The sequence below is a fragment of the Leptonychotes weddellii genome, chromosome 5, assembly GCF_054177405.1.
Source record: "Leptonychotes weddellii isolate Sample4059 chromosome 5, ASM5417740v2, whole genome shotgun sequence".
In the NCBI taxonomy this organism is placed as follows: domain Eukaryota; kingdom Metazoa; phylum Chordata; class Mammalia; order Carnivora; family Phocidae; genus Leptonychotes; species Leptonychotes weddellii.
The window spans coordinates 48,419,581-48,436,840 of NC_138373.1; the positions used below are offsets into that span (position 1 = coordinate 48,419,581).

At 39.2% G+C, this 17,260-nt stretch overlaps 1 protein-coding gene across 4 annotated transcripts in view; it reads right to left on the bottom strand.

Moving 5' to 3' along the window:
• Positions 1-2,130: 2,130 nt before the first annotated feature.
• The window catches only part of NMT2 (N-myristoyltransferase 2), a 62,822-nt gene continuing 47,692 nt past the window's right edge, over positions 2,131-17,260 (bottom strand). For 2 of the 4 annotated variants that reach the window (XM_081820652.1, XM_081820653.1), the window contains 4 exons: positions 14,809-14,979; positions 4,107-4,274; positions 2,747-2,884; positions 2,131-2,565 (listed from right to left, as the gene is read on the bottom strand). In XM_081820652.1, coding sequence (XP_081676778.1) covers positions 2,545-2,565; positions 2,747-2,884; positions 4,107-4,274; positions 14,809-14,979 — 498 coding nt within the window. In that variant the 3' untranslated portion in view covers positions 2,131-2,544. Of the gene's footprint in view, positions 2,566-2,746; positions 2,885-4,106; positions 4,275-14,808; positions 14,980-17,260 lie in introns of those variants that run through there. The other 2 variants (XM_081820654.1, XM_081820655.1) reach the window with 2 other exon arrangements.

Consider the following 17,260-nt stretch of genomic DNA (forward strand, 5'->3'; position numbering starts at 1 on the left):
ATGTTAGAAAATGGAGCATAATCAATCCTCTATGTCTGTGTTAAAGTGTCTGCCATTTGCAGTATGTGTTTGGAAAAGGTCCTTTTGTAATTTAGGGGGAAGGTACTGGATTGCTGAAGTGTATTTTCAGCCTAAATTCTGGTTGACTCTTGGATTATGCCACCTCTGTTCTTTTAAATTTTACTAAATGCCATCTTGGCAAAAAAAAGGAGGGGATGGGGAGGGAAAGACACCTCATGGAATAGAGCATTTCCATTGTTGACAAAGATGAAGGACAATGTTTTTTTGAATCTCTAAGACACTGTATAATGCAGTGAAATTTAATTCTAGTAACTACTTTATAAACACAAGTAGTTTTATCAGTTTTCAATTTTGAAATGTTCATTGGTAATCTAAATTATAAAGAGGCCTTTTAAAGAGGAAAATATGCTATTTATTAATTACTGTATTAAAAGCATCTGAATTCTATAACAACTGGAATTATGTAAACAAATAAAGGAAAAGTGCCAGTTTTATCACGACGTGAGCTTGTGATAAAATTACTGACTGGCAAGTCTGCAATCACCTGAAAACCTACATCATATAAGGCTGTGCCTTAAAAATGAATGGAACACAATTCCCAACGAGAGACCTGACTCCAGATTCAAATCCCATTTACTTAATTCTTGGTGTTTTGGTGGACTGGTTCAGTTTTGCTTCCGAAGCCACTCTCCTTCTGTTAAGAAAGAATGGTAATGCAGTGGAGTCGGAATCGTCCTATATGAGAAGTCTTCTCTAAGGCTCCAAAGAGGTAAACCCCGCCGGCCTGACTGTGCACTACTGTGCAGTCCCCGAGCCCCCTCTAGTGGTAGTCGCAGCTGTGGGTTTGTCTTTAGGACGATGGTGCAGAGTGGCTTTCAGCTCTAGTAAGTCAGGGACGACAATTTTTTTCCCCCCTGTTAAGGGCCAGACAGTAAATATTTTAGGCCTTTTGGGCCATACAGTTCTGTCAGAATAACTCAACTCTGCCTCTGTAGCGTGAAGCAGCCACAGGCGATACGTAAGCAAACGAGTGTGGCTGTGTCCCAATAAAACTTTATGGATGCTGAGATTTGAGTGTCCTACAATTTTCACATGTCACAACATGTTATTCCTTTGATTCCCCCCTTCCCGTATCCCCCCCGCTCCCCGCCCCATCCCAGCAACCATTCAAAAATGTGAAAACCATTCTTAGCTCATAGGCTGTACAAAAACAGGTGACAGGCTGGATCTAGCTCATGGGCCAGAGTTTGCTGGCTCCTACCTGATCTAAGATATGACTGCTTTCATTTGACCACTTAGAACATAAAGGAAAGGCTGTCATGTTGTCTAAAATTAAATTTTTCTGCACTAAAGAGCCTAGGCACTGGCACAGTAAAAGGCAGGAAGAAGGATCTATTCTGTGGTATCTGAGTCAAAGCCAGTGCTTTGTGGCTTCGTTCAGCATATTCCTGCCCCTCCTTCGACTACTGGCAATATATACATATATATGTACACTGCGAAAACAGGGTTTTCAAATTCTAGATAAAAACACCATCAGTAACAAAATTATGAATACTTATTTACATATAAGATATTTTCCATTAGCATGACAGCTTTCATGATAAATTAAAGTCAGCATAAAGGAATATGTGCAATTTTGCATAAGTAATAAAAAACATTCAAACTATCTATGTCCTGATAGCACTAATAAATTCCACTGGGCATTTCTTGTGACTTTAGAACTTTTATTTTCTTTGCCTGACATCTCTGCTGCTGCTGAGAAGACACGAGTTTGTGCGGCAGCAGCGAAGTCTAGTCACTCACGGGTGTACTCTCAGCACGTGTTTGCACAAAACTTTGCTTTTGAACCAATCCACTGACTGCTGGAGATCAAAGTACACATCTGTATGTTTATTTGGCAACTCTGCTTCTGGAGGAATAAATGTACTTCCCAGTCCCCAGTACATTTTTATCTCCCTCTATACTTTAACACCCACCTACTCCGTCACCGAGTTATGGAAGGTGCTGATTCCCTAAATGCTCCCAGGGATACCATGTAAGGTGACGGGAGCACACATTTTCCACATGGATCCTTTGTTCTGTTACACGGACAGACAGACCAACACTTAATAAAGAGAAATGCAGCAGTTTATCTCCACACAATAGCAAAGATTTTCTTACACAGTTCTGTGACTTCTTCAGTCCACAGAAAAACAGTCCCTTTTCTACAGAGTGGAAAAATACCTTCTCTTCATCAAGAGACAGCCCAAAGTCTGAAGATTAGAGGAATGTGCTCTCTGTACCCTTTCATCCCTCCTACAAATGGGTAAACAGTGAGAAAAAAGAATGTTAACATTCTAGCTAGAAATATGTACTATTGGTCACATATGGGTGGTTTTTTTTTCATCTTTTCTGATTGTTACCGACTACATCGATTTCACTTAAGTTGTGCTTTTATTCTTCTTTGGAATGGCAGTTCCAGGAATCATTAAATAGAATATTAACAAATGATGATGTCAGAGTTCTAGAAATAGAAATATCCATCTATTGTAATACTAGTCCAACCTAAAGGGAGGGAAGAAACAGAATGGTAAGAACAGGTAAGCGAGAAAAAATAAATTACAGTACAATAGCTCTGTATTTTTTAAAAGCTACTAAAAAAAACGCCTTAATCCTAAGGGCAGCAAGTATGGGATTTCCTAGGGACATTTATTAGGTTTCTAAAGGGTGTAGCTACTGCACTTACCTTTTCAGAATCTGTTCCTGGACATCTCCAGTTGTACAAGTAATACTGCAAATTGCCGTCTCCTATGCCGAATTTGAGTTTTTCCAAGAAGGTCTTATTTTCCATCAAATCTAGTGCATTGAATACATCAAATCCTTTCTGCCAATGTAAAAAGGATTTCAAATTTTAAACATCAAAGGACTAGAGTGTTTTCTATTATTATGTACTGCAGTGTACCGTTTTATTCCTCTACTAATAGCTCAAATATGCATTTATAACAAGGTTTAATGTCTCCATTCTATGTATAGGTTAAGAACTCAGTTCAAAACTGTCTTAGAATATTTTCAGAAGGAACATTTGCCCAGGGTGCTCCATCTCCAGAGCTGTTAGTTATGGGCCTTTTGAAGTTCTGACTGAGCTAAAGCTTTAAAGACTTTAAATGTGTACTTGGTCTTGGGATGATGCTTGGAAATAAATTTAGTAAAATTTTAGTAGTAAAAATTGTATTTCTTGAAAATGTTAGGTAAAAATACTATGCAAAATGTGGTATAGATTTATATTTCTAGGGGTTTTACCTTAAATCATTTATTATTGGCTTTTGGGGGGAAGTAGCTGAAAAAGAGCAATAGGATCAAAGAATCATAGGATAATGTTGATTTGGAGATGGAAGAGTACTATGTTAAAAAAATGTTTTCAGTTTATCAAAGAAGACACTTTTGACGTGTTGTTCTCAATTTCTCATGAATAGTATTTTCTCATGTCCAGTAATTACACTGAAATAACTGTCAGCTAATTTCAACTTCTTTAAAAAAAAAATGTTTATTTGTAGCAAGAATTTAACAATTATCCTAACTACCACACTAAGGAAATAGAAAAATATTGCAAATATAGTAGAGCACATTTTGAATTTAATTCCTTTCATTTTAAATGCCTTTCTTTTTAATACTAAACTCCTTAATTTTAAAAATAAAATTCCTTTAATTTTAAAATTCAGAGACTATTTAAGTTGAAGTTCAAAAGTTTCCTGTTGCTAATTATGCACTGCAACACGAACATGTTTATTCCTTTTATCAAGGTACCATGTATTTTTCCTATATTCCTTGTATTACGGGTTTTATGCATTCTTCTATAAGGGTTAAGAGTTTCTAATTTGCACAAAATACCTTTTTGGCTAAGCTGCAATAGAATCAACGATGCAAACAGCCTCTGAAGTTTTAAAAGAAAACTCTCATCAAAATTCTCCCTTTGACGGACGGTCAACAGTAACAAATATCTCAAATGAATTGCACCCGTGCAGAAGGAGCTCTAGTAAGAGGTTTTATATACTTTGGCACACGTATTTGGAGAAACACCCAGGACAAAAAGGGAGGGAGCCGCTTACCAATTTGGCTATAATGAGCGCATCACTCATGAGGTCCAGCAGGGGCGTCTCCGTGTGAATGTTGTAGAAGGAGTAGGCGGCCTTGAGGCTCTTGTGCGCAGGGTGGTGCATGACTGTGGAGGGGAGTGTGTAGAAGCTCAGGAAGTCAGTTAGTTTACCACTGGAGTTCTAAAGGACAAAGGTAACGTCAGGTAAATACCTCCTTGAACATGCTGCATCCACGCATTTAAGCTCACTTTTTGATTTTTGACGTGTACCGTAACTTGCTGTTAGAACAAAAAGCAACAACTCCTACTACCTTTCTCTCAGCAGTCTGTTTGGGGGCCCAGAGGGTGGGCTGGGTAGAACCTGAGAAGAGCATGGTGTTGTACCTTTCTTAGCCTACTGGTAGCTGGCTGTCTGCATAACGTTCTTAAGAAGCAGAATGTTCTTTTATTTTTATTTATTTATTTTTTTAAAGATTTTATTTATTTATATGACAGAGAGAGACACAGTGAGAGACGGAAAACAAGCAGGGGGAGCAGGAGAGGGAGAAGCAGGCTTCCCACGGAGCAGGGAGCCCCATGTGGGACTCGATCCCAGGACCCTGGGACCATGACCTGAGCCGAAGGCAGACACATAATGACCGTGCCACCCAGGCGCCCCAGAAGGAGAACGTTCTAAAAGGAAAGTTTCCTCTAGCTCAACTCCTGAGTCTCCCTAGACCTAGGGAACAGGGATGAAAGTAGATTCACTGTTTTTGTAGAAACAAAAGCTCCAGGGATTGGAAGGCTGCCTTTTCCAACTCAAAGATACCGTATCATACTAACATCTTCTTGGCACAAAGCAAGAATTGTAACAGCGTAAAGTAAAGGTGGAGAGAGTCTGGAAGCTGTTTTGAGAAACTTGTGAAAGGCATCAGTACCACACCCGAACATGCACCTGTGAATCTGAAGCCACCAAAAATCAAAAGGGATGCAAACGACGGTCTTGGTTTCATCATCACTGGGATGCCTGTTAATACAAGAAATGAGCCAGTACTGTTTGCATTGCTTTAATTAGCTGTGGTGGCCTACACAGTTGGCATACAACTCAAACTATGCTATGCCTGAATTACACAGCTGAACAGGCTACACCACATGTATGCTCTTGCAAGTATTTCTTTCACCTGAAAAGAAAATTCCATATGGATGCATTATTTGGCTTTTGAATGCTTCTGATTTATGAAACCGTTTTTCAGACACTAAGAAATTAAAGACATCTCACTAAAGTGATTCTCTACTGCTCTGTATTAGCAGCTCAGTATTCATGATGAATTGAAGACCTAAACTTTCAGCTTTGATAAGGATTTTCGGCTCAAAAAATTGAAACTGAAAACCAAAACTCACTGGATGGGCTCAGTAGTGGAGTAGAGATGACAGAGGACAGAAATCACTGCACTTGAAGAATTCAGTAGAATTTACCCAGTCTGAACAAGAGAGAGAAAATAGACTGAAAAAAAAAAATGAATTAAGTCTCGGGGATCGTGGGACAGGAACAAAAGATCCGACATTCCTATCACTGGAGTCCCAGAAGAGAAAGAAAAATGTGGGGGCTGTGAAAAAAATGGGTGAAAGCTTCCCAGATTTGGCAAAACACACACAACAGAATCAAGAAACTGAGTGAACCTTAACAGGAAAAACCCAAAGAAATCTACTCCAGGATGCATCCTAATTAAATTTCTGAAAACTAAAGACAAAAGCCTTGAAAGTAGTCACAGAGAAAAGGCATTACCTACAAGAGAATACCACTTTATATGACAGCAGATTTCTCATCTGAAACCACAGAGGCCAGAAGGAAGTGGAACATTTTTTTGTTCGTTTTTTTAAATAGGCTGCATGCCCAGTGTGGAGCCCCGTGCGGGGCTTGAACTCAGGATCCTGAGATTAAGACCCCAGCTGAGATCGAATCAGACACATAAACTGACTGAGCCACCCAGGCACCCCAGTGGCACATTTTTAAAAAATTTATTTATTTGAGAGGGAGCATGCGCAAGTGCACACGAGTCCGTGGAGGAATGGAGGGAGAGCGAGAGAATCTTGAGCACACTGCACGCTGAGTGTGGAGCCCCATGTAGGGCTCAATCTCACAACCCTGAGAGATCATGACCTGAACTGAACCTTGACTGACTGTGCCCCCCAGGCACCCTCCAGTGGCACAACATTTTTAAGGGCTGAAAGAAAAGAATGATCAGCCATGAATTCTGCATCTGGTGAAACTATTCTTCAGGAATGAAGGAGAAATAAGGACATTCTCAGACAAACGAAAACTAAAAGACTTTGTTGCTAGCAGACATACCTTTAAGGCTGGCCAAAGGACATTCTCCAAACAGAAATGCAATAATAACAGAAGAAATCTTAGAGTGTCAGGAAGAAGGAACAACAGAGCAGAACTCTTGTTATATGCTGTAAACTATGCTTCTCCTCATGAGTTTTCTAAATCTACTTGACGACTGAAACACAAGTTGTAACACCATCTGATACTTAAGACAGTATTTAAAAAGTCAAGAAGATAAAGGGACCTGATGGAAGTAAGGTCACTTGACGTGATAAAATGTTGACACCAATCGACTGTGATAAGTCACCATATTCCTATATATAGGAATAGTCAGAGTAACCATCATACAAACTACACAAATATGCTCAAATGCACCAAAAATACATCAAGACAGAATCCTAAAAAAATATTCAAGTAACCCCTAGGAAGGCAAGGAAAAAGAAACAAGAGGAATAAGAATCAGAGGAAACAAACAGAAAACAAATAATAAAATGGCAGACTTAAGCTCTAGCCTATCAGTAATTATCAAATATAAAGGGCCTAAATACAACAATCAAAAGAAAGACTAGCAGAGTGGATAAAGAAACACGGTTCAACCACATGCTGTTTATAAGAAACTTTCAGTTCAATGACGTAGATAAGCTGAAAGTAAAAGGGCTGTAAGAGATATACCATGCACTACTTTAATCTTAAAGTAGTAGGAATGATGGGATGCCTGGGTGGCGCAGCTGGTTAAGCATCTCCGACTCTTGATTTTGGCTCAGGTTGTGACCTCGGGGTTGTGACAAGACAGCCCCATGTTGGGCACCACGCTCAGGGCCGAGTCTGCTTAAGTTTCATTCTCCCTCTCCCTCTGCCCCTCCCCACCATGCATGCTCTCTCTCTCAAATAAATCTTTAAAACAGTAGGAGTGACTATATTTATATCCAATAAAGTAGAGTTCACACAAAGAAAATTACTAGAGACAAAGAGGGGTATTATATTCTGATAAAAAGATTGATCCCCTGAGAAGACATAAAGGTCCTATATGTATTAAGTACTAAACAGGACCCTCAAAATACATAAAAAAAAAAACCTGACAGACGTGGAAGGAGAAATAGACAAGTCCAAAGATATAGCTGGGGACTTGCACACCCTCTCATCAACTGACAGAGCTGCTAGAAAGAAAATCATCAAGAAGGTAGAAAATCTGAATAATATAATAGGATCTAAATGACATACATAGAACACTCCACCTAAAAAGAGTAGAATATACACTTCACACACATTCACCAAGATAGACCATTTGGGCCTAAAATAAGCCTCAAGAACCTTAACAGAGCTGAAATCATACAGAGTGTCTTCTCCAACATAATGGAATGAAACTAGAAATCAAGAGGAAATCTCTCAGAAGTCAAAGTTGAAAAACAGAGTTCTAAATAATCCAAGGCTCAAAGAGGAAGTTTCAAAATAAATTTAAAAAAATACAGGGGCACCTGGGTGGCCCATTTGGTTAAGTATCTGCCTTCAGCTCAGGTCATGATCTCAGGGTCCTGGGATGGAGCCCTACATCGGGCTCCCTGCTCCGCGGGAAGCCTGCTTCTCCCTCTCTCTCTGCCCCTCACCCCCCTGCTCGTGTGCACTCTCTCTCTGTCTCTCAAATAAATAAAATCTTTAAAAATAAACAAATACATATATACATAGAACCAAATGAAAATGAAAATATGACATACCAAAATATGTAGGATGAAGCTAGAGCAGTGCAGGGAGGGACATTTATAGAACTACATGCTTACACTATAACAGGGAAAGGTCTCAATGATCTAAATCCCTCCCTCAAGGGACAAGAAAAGGAAGAGCAAAAGAAGCCCAAAGCAAGCAGAAGAAAGGAAATAATAAACATAAGATCAGAAATCAATGACACTGAAAACAGGAAAACAGAAAATCAATAAAACAAAAGCCTTGTTCTTTGGGGGGGAATCAAAATTGATTTGATACAACACTAACAAGACCAACAAACATAAAAAAAGATACAAACCGTCAATATCAGGAATGAAATAAACATTATCACTATAAATCCTTTGGCCAAACAGACACATGAAGAAGTGCTCAACATCACTCAGCATCAGGGAAATCCAAATCAAAACCTCAATGAGATACCACCTCACACCAGTCAGAATGACTAAAATTAACAAGTCAGGAAACGACAGATGTTGGCGAGGATGTGGAGAAAGAGGAACCCTCCTACCCTGTTGGTGGGAATGCAAGCTGGTGCAGCCACTCTCAAAAACAGTATGGAGGTTCCTCAAAAAGTTGAAAATAGAACTACCCTACGACCCAGCAATTGCACTAGTGTGTATTTACCCCAAAGATACAAATGTAGTAATCCAAAGGGGCACCTGCACTCCAATGTTTATAGCAGCAATGTCCAGAATAGCCAAACTATGGAAAGAGCCCAGATACCCATCAACAGATGAGTAGATAAAGAAGATGTGGTATATATTTACAATGGAATATTATGCAGCCATCAAAAAATAAAATCTTTCCATTTGCAACAACGTGGTTGGAACTAGAGGGTATTATGCCAAGTGAAATAAGTCAATCAGAGAAAGATAAGTATCATATGATCTCACTGATATGAGGATTTTGAGAAACAAGACAGAGGATCATAGGGGAAGGGAGGGAAAAATGAAACAAGACCAAACCAGAGAGGGAGACAAACCATAAGAGACTCTTAATCTCAGGAAACAAACTGAGGGTTGCTGGAGTGGTGGGGGGGTGGGAGAGATGCGGTGGGTGGGTGATGAACATTGGGGAGGGTATGTGCTATGGTGAGCACTCTGAATTGTGTAAGACTGATGAATCACAGACCTGTACCCCTGAAACAAATAATACATTACATGTTAATAAAAAAATTTAAAAAAAAATCCTTTGGCCAGTAAAAGGACAAAAGAATAATTAAGCAACTTTACTCTTATAAATTTGACAATCTAGAAGAAATGGACCAATTCCTCAAGAACCACAGCCTATTAAAATGCAATCAAGATGAAACAGATCACTTGAATAGTCCTATACCATTACAGAAATGGAACTTACTTTAACAAAAAAGAATTTTCTAAGGTCAGACGGTATCAAGTGGAGAATTCTAGCAAATATTTAAAGTATTATCACCAATTCTATACAATCTCTTCTAGAAGAAAGGGGAGGGAACACTTCCCAATTCATTTTATGAGGCCGGAATTATCCTGATACCAAAACCAGACAAAAGCAGTATTAAAAAAAAAAGGAGAAACTGCAGACCAGTATCTCTGTTGAACTCAACAAATACTCAAAATGTTAGCAATCCAAATCCAACAATGTATAAAAAAATTTATACACCATAACCAAATGGGTTTTTCCTAGGAATGCCAAGAGTAGTCAAACATGTGAAAATCAACCACTGTAATATACCACATCAACAGACTAAAGAAGAAAAATCACATGATCATATCAATTGAAGCAGAAATAGCAATGGACAAAATCCAACACCCATTCATGATAAGAACTCAGCAAGTTAGGAATCAGGGAAATTCTCTCAAATTGGTAAGAAGCATCTACAAAAATCCTCCAGCTAATGCCACGCCTCATGGCAGAAGACTGAATGCTTTTCCACTAATACCAATAACAAGGATGTCGACCTTTACCACTCTTATTCAACAAAGTACTGGGAGATCTACCCCCTGCAATAAGGCAAGAAGAAGAAATAAAAAGCATGCAGATGGGAAGGGAAGAAATGTAATTGTCCCTATTTGCAGGTGACATGACTGTCTATGTAGAAATCCCAAGAAATCTACACATAAACTCCTGGACCTATTAAGTGATTTCAGCAAGGATGCAGGATACAAGATCAACACAGAAAAAGCAACTGCACTCTATGCACTGACAATGAACATGCAGAAACCAAAATTAAAGACATAATACTATTTATAATTGCTCTAAGGAAAATCAAATATGTAAGGTATACACTTAAGAAAACATGTACAGGATCTGGATGCTGAATATCATTAAATGCTGATAAAATTCAAAAGTTCTAAATAAATATAGAGACATATCGTGTTCATGGACTGGAAGACTCATGAATTCTCCCCAAATTAATCTATAGATTTAATGTCATTCTTATCAAAATCCCAGCAAGGTACTTCATAGACAAAAACAAGCTTATTCTGAAATTTATATGGAAGGGTGAAAGAAATAGATTAAAACAATCTTGACAGAAAGAATGAAGTGGGACAAATCACTCTACCTATCAAGACTTATACAGAACTATAGTAATCAAGACAGTGTGGTGTTGGTGGGGGGACAGACACCAGAGATCAATGGAACAAAAGAGAGAACCCAGAAACAGAGCCCAATACAAATATTAGCATTCAACCTATGGAAAAACCTTTAGAAACCAAGAAGATTACAGGTAAAAAGAGGCAAAGTATATGCCCGGCATAAAAATGGCTAGCAGATTTATGAGATGATGTTCAAATTCATTAGTAATAAGAACATACAAATTAAAAACAAGATATCACTTGATACCCATCAGACTGGTCTGGTAATAACCAAATGTGCGTGAGGATCTGTGGAAACAGGACCTCCCCAACACTGCTAGGAGATACTTTGATGAGCTGTATGACAACACAGCTCGACCTCTGAGTATATACCCGAGGGCAGCAGTTCTCAAACTGTGGTCTGTGAACCCCTGTGGGTATCTGAGACCCTTCCAGAAGTCCGAGGAATCAAAACGATTTTCCTAACAGCACTACGAAGTTATCTGCCTCGTTCACTGTGTGGACATCTGCACCAAGAATGCAGGAGCGATGGTGCCACCACCATCCGGGCCTCGGCACCAAACCGTGCCGGTGGTCTTCTTACTCTTCACCACCACAAACTCACGGTTTAAAAAAAAAAGGTTTCACTTAAGCACGTCCTTGAATAAGAATTATTAACGGTGTTAACTCCCGACGCTTAACAACTCATCCTTTCCCATCCTGTGTGATGGCACGGGACGAAGCACACAAAGCAGTTCTGTTGCCTACTGAAAGGGCAGTCTTTTTATTTTTCTAGGAAAACTCTCATTTTCCTTGAGTTTGCTGTCTCAAAGAGAAGCCTGTAGGCGATGGAGGTGTGAGCTGAACTAGCCACTTTTTTCATGGAACACCACTCAAAAAGAGGACTAACAAACTCCGGTCATTGAAACTTGGGTATTTGGCACATCTTGGAAATCAATGATGCGATCCTATCACTTCAAGGAAAATATTGGTGGGATTTGTTGCCAGTGATATAATTTGAGCTTTCAGGGTACAACTTTATGTCTGGAAAAACCTGTATCCTCCACCGTGAACTATATTATATACTTTTCTGATGACAATGGTGGGGATATCAATGAATGAGACTTTTTGATATTATATAATGAACTGTTAGCATCTAGAAGATCTTTTTAACCCAGTGAATCGGTATTTTTCAAATGATCAATATATGATGTTACAAACTCATACACTGGTAAAGGAATGATCAAAGGACAAGACAGACCAATGGATTTTAATCAAACAGAGTATGCAAAGTTCATTAATATGCTTTCAGGTAGAGAATATTCAAAACGATCTGAATAGGCTACTAAAATATGTTATTCTTTTCCATATCGTCAATACTTCATGTGAAGGATTTTTTTTCACACACGTTGGCCAAAATAATTTATCACAATAGATAGAATGCAGAAGTAGATATGAGAGCCCAGCTGTCTTCTAGTAAATCAGACATTAAAGAGATATGCAAAAATATAAAACATACCATTCTTAATTTTGTCACTTTGGGAAACAGTTATTTTTCATAAAAAATATGTTATTTAGGTAACATGTTTATTATTGTTATTAAATTAAATATATATTTTTTCAATTATTTATTCTCTTTCAAAACTAAGATATAATTGACATATAACATTATATTACTTTCAAGTGTACAAGATAATGATTCGATATTTGTATACATTGCAAAATGGTCACCACAGTAAGTTTAGTTAAAATCTACCACATGTAGTAACAACTTTTTTTCTTGTGATAAGAACTTTTAAGGTCTGCTCTCTTAGCAACTTTCAAATATGCGACACAGTCTTAACTGTAGTCACCATGCTGTACATTACATCCTCATGACTTATTTATTTTATAACTGGAAACTTGTACCTTTTGACCCTCTTGAACCATTTCGCCCACCCTCTACGTCTGGCAACCACCAACCCTGTTTTCTCCATCTGTGAATTTTGGATTTTTTTTTTTTTTATTCTACATATAAGTGAGATCATACAGCATTTGGCTTTCTCTGATTTATAAAATAATACTATTAAAAATTTTTGCTTCAATTTTCAATGTAATAAGTACCTGTAAATATAATCCACAAAAATAAAAGCTCTTTGGGGTCCTCAGTAGTTCTTCAGAGTGAATGAGTCCTGAGATCAAAAACTTTGAGAACTGCTGTCCTGGAGAAACTAACCACAAATGCATAAAGATTTGTGCTTAAACTTTTGCATAGCAAAGGAAATAGTCGACAAAACCAAAAAACAACCGACAAAATCGGAGAGGATATTTGCAAATCAGATAAAGGGCTAGTATCTAAAATCTATAAAGAACTTATCAAACTCAACACCCAAAGAACAAATAATCCAATCAAGAAATGGGCAGAAGACAAGAAAAGACTTTTCTGCAAAGAAAACATCCAAATGGCCAACAGACACATGAAAAAGTGCTCAACATCACTCAGCATCAGGGAAATACAAATCAAAACCTCAATGAGATACTACCTCACATGGGTCAGAATGGCTAAAATTAGCAAGTCAGGAAATGACAGATGTTGGCGAGCATGCGGAGAAAGGGGAACCCTCTTACACTGTTGGTGGGAGTCTAAGGTGGTGCAGCCACTCTGGAAAACAGTATGGAGGTTCCTCAAAAAGCTGAAAATAGAGCCACCCTATGACCCACAATTGCACTACGAGGGATTTACCCCAAAGATACAAATGTAGTGATCCAAAGGGGCACCTGCACCCCAATGTTTATAGCAGCAATGTCCACAATAGCCAAACTATGGAACGAGCCAAGATGTCCATTGACAGATGAATGGATAAAGAAGACGTGGTTCATATATACAAGGGAATATTACTCAGCCATCAAAAAATTGAAATGCTGCCATTTGCAATGATGTGGATGGAACTACAGGGTATTATGCTAAGTGAAATAAGACAGTCAGAGAAAGACAAATACCATATGATCTCACTCATATGTGGAATTTAAGAAACAAAACAGGATCACAGGGCGAAGGGAGGGAAAAATAAAACAAGATGAAATGAGAGAAGGAAACAAACCATAAGAGACTCTTAATCGTAGGAAACAAACTGAGGGTTGCTGGAGGGGAGGTGGGTGGGGGAATGGGGTAACTAGATGATGGACATTTAAATGGAGGGCACATGATGTATTGAGCACTGGGTGTTATATGCAACTGATGAATCACTGAACTCTACCTCTGAAACTGATAATCACTATATGTTAATTGAATTTAAATTTAAAAAGATTTGTGCTTAAAGATGTGCACTCTGTTCTAGAAATAAGAGCTTAAAAACAAAGACTGCTCGGTTGTTCTCCAGAAATGTCCTTTGAATTCACCCTGTCTGTTTCTACCATTTCTGCGCTGCCTTGGCTGTCATCCTACATCCAGACGGATGCCTGACAATGTTGAAAAGACAATTCCAGCTCAGTGCTCACACCTGAATGGTGAATGGACTGTTGTCGGAACTTCTACCTGGCCTCCTTATTCTTTCTCTCCTCCAGGTACTTACCAGCTTAAATCTCAACTTTTGAACCCAATCCCACTTCAACTGAAAGAGCTTCTATGCGAAACATCATCTGAACAACAAATTCCAAGCTTTTTTTTTTTTTTCTAAAAAAAGGTTTAAAAAGCACTATGTTAAATTCATCCAATCAATAATCAGAAAATCTGTTACTTTTCCTTCCTTCCCTTGAACAAGGGTTAAGTGGCTGAGTTATGCCATCTCAACGGAAAGCAGTTCAGGTCAAACCAGGTTTGCAAAACCCAAAGATATTAAACTTTGGAAAGTACCTCAGATAACGCCATCCAAATCGACTTTTTCAAAACTGAATAAAGCAATTAATCACACAGGTACCAACAGAAACGTATCCTGATTTCCTATTAATCACTAGTAAAAATATGCTCTTCTCTAGGAACGGAAACTGTAAGAATAAATTCTGGTTCTATTGGGGGGAGCAGAAATCTGGTTTGGAAGCAGTGAGTCACGGAGAAAGAGGAGAGAGAGCGGCACTCTTTGATCCCTCCAGAAAACAGACTCAGCTGTGTGGTGTTTTCATACTTGTCTGTAGTGTCTTAACCCCCTTATGTTTACCTCCACTACAAACGTATCAATAATGTGCTCCTGGGGGAGGAACCAGTGAGCTACTTCCTCTTCATCCATCACCGGGGCGAGATGAAACTGCTTCAGGTAAGTGTTGGTCAAGTCTCGAACGGCCCGGATATCTCTCGGTTCCATCGGTCTCAGGCCTGACGTCTTGGTAGCCTTGTTGCAGTGAACACAAAACAAAGTGGGAAGTTGAACTGTAAGAGGAACGGAAGGCCGGGTACGTCAGCGTCACCTGGGAGCCTGTCAGAGCTGCCGAATCGTGGCTCGCCCTCAGCCCTACAGAATCTGCCGTTTACCAAGACTCCCCAGTGATCGGTCTACACACAAAAGCTTGAAAAGCACCGACGTAAAAGTACGTTAGACAATGCGTTGTACCTTCTATCCGTGGGCCCGGTCTGGGGTCAGTGCTGCCCCAACGAAGCCAGAGGGGACACCAATCTACGTGCCAAAGCCAAGCATGTTAACAGCCTCCACCCTGGGGCAGAGCAATCTGAGCATGTGTTCTGGAAGAATGTGCTTTAGAGACTGCCCTGTCTGACATGTTGAGGTGAAGACAGCCCAGAAACTGATTTTACTGAATGGCTCGTGAAGAGGCTGTAGCTCTTCTGTTCTTGTGAGCAACAAAAATGAAATAAAAGTAGATCATATTGGTTAGAAGGGGAAGGGCAAGCATTTGACCAGCCAAGTATTTTCTAAAGGTGCATGGCTAGCTGCCAAGTACGAGGCCTGGCTTCCCCTGCTCTCTTTTGATTAAAAAAGGTGATTAGAACAGGCATTTGGATTCATCATTCCAGAGCATCACAATTTCTACGGTATTCTATTAGGAACAGAATTAACCTAACGGTCAGGACAGGTCCCCATTTGGATTTGTTCCACTGTGACCTCAGATGAGCTCCAGACATCACTTAGCTCCCTGGGAACTGCCCAAACACCAGAACACTTGAGCCGAGAAGTGAGAAAACACACCACAAGTGCTTGTTTGTACAAAATACTAAAAACTTAGCAAGACAACTTCATCTTTCCAGTTAGCTTGATTTTTTTCCTTTTTCCTAGAAATAGTGGATACATTTTAAGCAATAAGTAACCTGTATATAAATAGTTCTATTCTACCTTTTCTAAGTTATCTTTAAATGCTTTAAAATTAAATACTGCCTTTAAAAATAGATCATGACAACTCCCGCATGCCCCCAGACTCGGAGCATAGCAGATAAGCCTAAGGTGGAAAATAGGTTTCATGCTGAGTGCTGGCTCTGATCCATCTTAGCGGCTGTGCCGAGGTCTCTTGGGGTCCGTGACAAAGAATGCTGACTGATCACTGACTGGTGGGGGCTAGGAGGGGGGTTGAGAGATCTGTTCTTTGTATTTACAGACCCAAATGTCCTTTCTGTTATGACTTATGTAATCTATAAAGACGTAGTAATTCAGCTAAACTACAGTTTACTAGTCCACATCGAGAGAAGATAAGCCCTGAACATTTAATAGAGAACTCATACTTCTAGCCTTTCTGTGGATCACAAAGCCAAAGCACGAGAAATCTCCAGGCCCTGGCTTCCATCCAAGGCTTAACCCTTCAAGCAAGAAGGGTAATAACAGCCCGAATATGTGCGAAAGAATGAAATGAAATGAATGAATGAATGAATGAATGCCTATGTTTCGAACCACATTTACACAGTAAGGTACGGTGAAGGCTGCAGACAGGGAAAAAAGTCAGGGTCAGTTCTTCAAAGATGACACTTCTTGGGCCTGGCACTTTTATGTAAGCCAGGCAAAAATTCTTTTTTCCTTTCCCCTGACCCAAGTTTAGTGTTTGGTAGCATTTCTATACTGCAAATTCATGGCAAGATGGAACCTAGGTGATTTCCAAATACTGGAAAAGGTAACAAACATACATTTCTAAATGCTAACAGGAAAAACCAAACTACATATACAGAAAGAATGTATTTAAAAAGTCATTTATAAAGATGGTTTTCTGCTATGCAGATAACCTCGATAGTCTTAAGTAGCCTTGCTCAATAGTAAACTGCTTTTTCTTTTGTTGCTGGTTCAGGAACAATGATATCAAGCAATTAGATTCATTAGTGCAAGCAACAGGATAGTGCACGTGTTAGGCGGACATTCAGAAAGGAAGAACAAGCCTGCCAACTTCTTTCTAGACCAAAACACTCCTCTGCAGCAATATTCTCCCTCAGTGAGTATTTATCCTGCAAAATCACTAAAAACATCTTTTGCCCAGCAGACACCCTTAAAGTAGCAGTTCCTGAATATTTTTGTCTAAGACACCTTTCCCCTCTTAAACACGGAGTATTCCCAGCGAGTTTTGCGAAGGTGGGTTATATCCACCCGCACGTATCGTATTAGAAATTAAAACCGAGAAAATCTTAAAACAAAAAAAAAATGCAGGAGCACACATTCCAGAAGGCGTCTCGTAGACGTCACA